This window comes from Carya illinoinensis, chromosome 8 (genome assembly GCF_018687715.1).
Source record: "Carya illinoinensis cultivar Pawnee chromosome 8, C.illinoinensisPawnee_v1, whole genome shotgun sequence".
Taxonomy (NCBI): domain Eukaryota; kingdom Viridiplantae; phylum Streptophyta; class Magnoliopsida; order Fagales; family Juglandaceae; genus Carya; species Carya illinoinensis.
Genome location: NC_056759.1, coordinates 33,858,875 through 33,864,986, shown reverse-complemented (window position 1 = coordinate 33,864,986; position 6,112 = coordinate 33,858,875). Strand labels below are relative to the sequence as shown.

Below are 6,112 nucleotides of genomic sequence, written 5' to 3'. Positions count from 1 at the left end.
ATAAAAAATGAAACATTTCCTAAACAAGAATGCCTACTCTTTTAACTTACTATTGAACATTATGAAAGCAAATCTACATTATGAACCTTGCAAAGTAGCACAAAAGTACATGCTCTCATTGTGGAGCTAAAAACTGGATGGAGTGTTGTGGAATTGCCTAAGTGCTAACTAGTAAAATTGCCATCACATGAAGTACAAGTGAAATAAGTTTGCTTAATGGAGGGAGCAAGTTATCATAGGTACTGAATATTATAGCACAATGGTAAACGTTTTTTATTAGCTCACACATCAAAGGGAAGTGTGTATTACTGAGACTAGAAATATTAAGAATACTTACACATACATCAGTTAATAAAAAAAGGGAAGGCTTTCTTGTCTTGAGTCAGAATCTCAGTATTTTAGTACTAGTGTGGGTAGGGTCCCAGTTACAGATTCTACTCTCCAGATAATTTCAGGTTGTAAAAATTCAAAATACTGACATAAATGTAGTCTCAACTGGTTATATCAATAGGGTATATATATCAGTTATTGATAAACACCCTTACAACTTGTGAAATATACTAACATGGTCAGCAGTTAGTATGCATTGTTAAATGAACATTCAAAGAGTGATGGTTGATTCACCTAAATTAAAGTAAAGTCCGTTGGGTAAGTCTGCCACCAAACTCCCTAAGATATGTTCATTGTTTTTTAAGGCTTGGGCATAGATCTTGGTGTTCCTTAGCCACCTTTGAATTAGGGGAAACCTTACATCATGGGGTTAAAAACAGGACAACATTCTCACAGAATCTTGATCTGATTTATCTGGCTTTAGTATGCTATATGTGTGTAAATTATAATGCCACCAACCTGTAAATTACAACCTTATGCTACATTTTACATGCTTTTTAGTATGTTAAATAGCATTTTTGTTCTTCAGATGCATGTTTTCCTGGTTGCAGGCAAAAGAAGCAGTAGGTATTTCCACCCACCAGCACAACCGAAGATGGTAAGAACAATAAAGTTTCGAGGGGGGCGAGTCAGACATGGTAGGGGTGAGATATGCCGCAGCCAAGAGTGAGAAGTAGAGGGGTTGGATTTGAGAACCATGTTGCAGGACGAGCCAGAACCAAATGCATCAACTGAGGATGTAGGAGGTGCGGGCCCACAAGAGGAATTGGGTGGAGCACAAGTTGAAGAGGTTGTTTTCCCTAAAACAGGTATGACATCAAAATATCCAGTTCTGAGCTTCATCATAATTACTATTTGGTAAATTCGGCATGTCTAGATACAAGTACTCTAATATATATGCACTTGGCACATGGTATCTATATACATTGATTGAATTACACTTAATTGATGTCTTGATGTAGATCCACCTACTAAGAAAAGAGGTCGAGGGCCAGCGAAGGGCATGCTATTTGAAAGAATGAGGAAAGTGGGTAAGATATCTCTGGTTATACAAGATGGTTATTGAGGGTCATCTTGTGAGAATGCATCCATATTCACTGGACGACTAACAGAGATAATTAAAATACATGCTGACATGAGGCATGCTAGTCGGAGTCATGTGCCTGAAGACAAGAAGATAAAGCTGATAGACCGTATTAGGGTAGGGCTTTACCTATTGATAACAAAGTTAATAAGCTGGTATATATATTCAGTTGGCGTAATTACACTATGTTTTATTCATAACTCATGTAGGGCTTTGCATATTTTTGATATTGCAGGCAGATTTTGTTCTTGATTGGACTAGAGACAACCATCGTGAGATGATTGTAATGCATTTGGCAGATAAGTACAATGCTTATCATTATGTACTACATAAAGTTTATTTAAAATATGCATCACATCAAGAGGCCCTACGTGGTGGGACAGACAAGGTGGAGAAATCTGTATGGGAAAAGCTATGTGAATATTGGGCAAGTGCAACATTCAAGGTATTTCCGCTGGCAATTAAGTTTCAGATTTTATTAGATGGTCATAAAGTTACTTAAAATTTCTTTTCAGTACATAGTCTTAGGCACTTCAAATAGAAGTAGGGTTGATGGAAAATGGTCTTTGCCTAAGGTTAAATTCGAGTAACACACTATTTATAAAGGGGCTACTAATTTATTGGAAACAAATGCAGGAGAAGTCCATGAGAAACAGTTCCAATAGGCAAAAATTGAAGGTTAAGCATACCGGTGGGCGAAAATCCTTTATACGGATTTTAGAGGAGAAGGTTTGTTATTAAGCAAGGGGTATAACATAATCAGCTAATGAGTAAAGAATTGATAAACTTTTAACTTAGTTGTGTGTTTCAGCAGGAGACGGCACCAAATATGGTTGCCTTCTATAGGGAAACACACTGGTCAACACGGAAGGGTAAGTTCATCAATGCAGCAACTGAACACAATTATGTAAGTGTGTGTTTAATTTAATTTTATATTTATATGGTCTACATAGGTGTTTAACAGTTAGCTGATTTGTCATGTATTGAATTTTTCAGAATCTAGTGATGGAGAGGTTAGCTAAAAAAGAGTCCGAAGAGGATGTTGAAGAGGTGGCTGAGAGTGTGTTCAAAGAAGTCTTGGGAAACAGACCTGGGTATGCAGTAGGGAGGGGGCACATGGTGATTCCAGACCCATCTCGTTCAATGAAAAAGAGTAGGGCATTTATTAGTCTATCAAAGGAGAATGAACGGAACAAGAGTGATGCAGAAATGTACAAGAGAAAACTAGATGCTATGATGGGTGATATTGCAGAGTTTAGGAAGAATTTTTCTGAGCATGAGAGGCTCTTAATGAGCTATCGGAACACTGAGTTACCCAATGGTATTGAGTCTCATAGAGAGACTCAGAGAGATGATTAGTTTTCTCACTTGAGGAGAAGTTTTTGTGGAGGGCCTTTTTGTGGGGTTTATTTTGTGGAGGGCCTGTTTGACTCAATTGTTTTTTGGTGGATAGGGTTTAAAACATATGTAGAAGTCCATGGCTATGGACTCATGTCCCTCCTTTGGTCATTTTGGTAACTTATGCAATTATAGTTAGGGTGGATATCTATTAACTAGAGCAGGAAAAGTAAAATGATGGCTTTAATTTTTGTTGAGTTGTTACTAAGTTATGAAAGGGTAAGTTATGAAATATTCACTTAAAATTATGATTATTAATGTTATTTTTTCGGATTGTTTTGAAAAATACAGGTTAGCAGTATGAGAAGACTGATTTCAGCCATATGGATGGAGGATGTTATAGTAGGAGTTGGTTTCATGATGAAGAGTATACCCAGGAAAAATGTAATTACTAGGGCTGTACTTCTTCAATAGTAAGGGATATGCCTACAAGTAGTTGCAAATACTGATTTGCAAGAGAACTACCTTTTTAATATCCAAGTCAAGATCTATATTCACCCTCAATTGCCTACAAATCTGATTCAGGTTTTAATAAACTAAATAGAGGGTATTAGTTTATATGCAGTGTTGGAATTCACACTAAGTAGTTAGAAGATAAGGAAACCCACTTCTCTATAACTTTGGATATATAAGGAAACCTAGTCTCTCTAACTCTAATGCACTTAGGTCAGTACATAAGTCTGAGTATAATGAGGATGTTATTTTGCTATATGTTAAGCTTAGTGCCTAAAAATGTGTCTCACCTGCAAATAATTAGTAGTTGTGTACCACAATTCTAGTATCCAAGAGACAGATGTGGTATCCAAATTTAATTTCAGGATAATCAGCAGATGGAGCTTTGATACATGTAAATACTTAGATTTAAACTCCGAATTGAACAGAGCGGGTCATGCTAGGATACATATTTTGGTTCCCCGTATGTATGAGAGTTTATACTATCATAATTACGATTACTATGGTAGATGGTAAGTCTTAGTATAAACCTTAATATTGTTTTAAGGAGATTGGTACGCTACTGGAATACAAATTGGGCTGTTCAGTTTTGGGATATATATAGGAAAACTATATTGCTATAGCTTGTAATGACACTATAGCAAACTCTATAAACACAAGAGAAGCAACTGCAAGATTTGCAATAGCATAGCTGTAATGTTAGGTATATAGTAATAATTACATGTGAATATCAACAACGGGGTTGGCATTTTCCTTCCAGTCCACAAACTTATAGGTTAATTTCCCCCCTTTATAAATCTGTATATGCTAACAACAATTAATTATGTACAAGAGTGCTGCAATTAATTAGTATAGAAGCAACCTACCATTTCATGAATGTCATTCATGAAAGAATTCTACTCTTTGCTGGCATAGTTATTTTTTGTAATTATCAAGAAATCATTTACCAACATGCTGTGTGGAATCAGGGACTGAAATCAGATTGTATTGTCAAACAATGTCAGCAAGAAGCCATTTTAATTATTTTAGTAAACTGTCATATATGGTCCTCTTGGTTATCATTGATGCTGTTGGAGAGGGAATATATATTTCATCATGTATCTAGATTTGAGTTGCAAACATCTATAAGGTTCATGGCCTTTAACTAATTGGTTAATATATATGTTGGTAGATTTGTATATATAATGCTGTTTCAATGAATGTTGGTAGATTATATATATTTTTGCTAGTGGTTATATATGTTGCAAAGGTTAAGGCGGAAGTCAATTTGAGTGTGTAAATATTTTGGGGATTTGACGTATTCAGCAGATATTTGGTTTGCATTGTTGGGATATATGTATTTTAACATGGTTAAACACTACCACTCATCATGACAACTAGCTTGTTTTCACCAGTGATCATTGGTGAATACAAACTGTTGTATAGTATTGTTGGTGAGGAAATGGGTTTTATCACAATCCAAGTTGGAAGGATTAATGCATTAATCCTTACAACTTGGTGGGAAAATGCAATTCCCCATAAATAAAATAGGTAGCTTCTTTGAGAAAATTTTTCTTCCCACCAAGCCAATGATGGTAACAGAAATGGTTGCATGTCATTATATTTTCAGTAATGGCCACCAAACAGAATCATCAGATAAAGACTATTCTCAATACAATTGCATGGTTGCTAAACCGATTTATATGTGTTGGGAACAAAGAGTTGCCGCATGAACTTGTCGTGGCAAATTCAGATTTTCCCACTAATAATAACTTTGGTGGGTAAATTATTATTGCTCATGGATTATATGCCACGAATCTATCACGAACGAAAGTGATGGAAAAAGGTGTATTGTCACATAACCTGATCTTTTTTTGACAAATTATTTGCATGTAAATGGTGTTAATTGCCACCACACGGTATCCAGGTAAGCTAGTTTTGTCACGTCCACAACACATGGATAATGAATTTGCTACGATATTGGATCATCTATAATATTTATTTCCATCAATGGAAACTAGTGGAGTACAAATTATTCCGACAAGTACTGAGGTTAATAAAATTAAATTATTACCAGATTAAGTCATCTCAAAAGATGGTATAGTCACTATCTATGGAGTGGGTAATGACTTTATACGACTAAACATGTCACCAAATGTCTAATCACTACAAAAAAAGCAAAATTGGTGGCGTTTGTTTTTGCGCCAGTAGATATATAAATTTACTGATGCTTAATGTTTCCACCGGTAAATTATTGAAATTCTCTGCGTTTAAATTTTTACGCCAGTAATAATATATAGCTTTGGCGGTATTTATAACAACGCTGCCAATATAGCAATTATGTGCCGGGAAATTAGTAGTTTCTCGGCATTTATATTGTTACGCCGATAATAATATATGTTTTTGGGGGCGTTTAAACAAACGCCAATAATTTAGTCATTATACGCCGTTATATTAACAGTGTTTTCTGGCGTTTATAATATACTACCGGTAATAATATATAGCATCAGTGGCGTTTCACAAACTGCCTACAATTGATAGAGTTTACGCCGATAAAGTATTGAGTTTTTCAGAGTTTATATCGTTTGAACAAATGCCGGCCAATGATTAATTTTACGCTGGTAAATAAGTAATTTTCCAGCGTTTATATTATTATGCATGTAATAATTATATAGTATTGGCGGTGTTTACCAAATGCCAAAAATTGATCAATGAAATGCCGGTAATTAATAAATGCGCCAAAGTATATTTTGTGACACCGATAATAATATATAGCGTTAGCAGTGAAAACTATTATAAATTTATTGA

The 6,112-nt window shown here is 35.2% G+C and overlaps 1 protein-coding gene across 1 annotated transcript; it reads left to right on the top strand.

The window, feature by feature from the left end:
• Nucleotides 1–1,492: 1,492 nt before the first annotated feature.
• Nucleotides 1,493–2,336, top strand: LOC122318475. The gene is made up of 3 exons (XM_043135849.1): nt 1,493–1,591; nt 1,710–1,919; nt 2,111–2,336. Exons 1-3 carry the CDS (start codon nt 1,526–1,528, stop codon nt 2,213–2,215), a joined length of 381 nt encoding a protein of 126 aa, XP_042991783.1. The 5' UTR covers nt 1,493–1,525; the 3' UTR covers nt 2,216–2,336.
• Nucleotides 2,337–6,112: the final 3,776 nt, after the last annotated feature.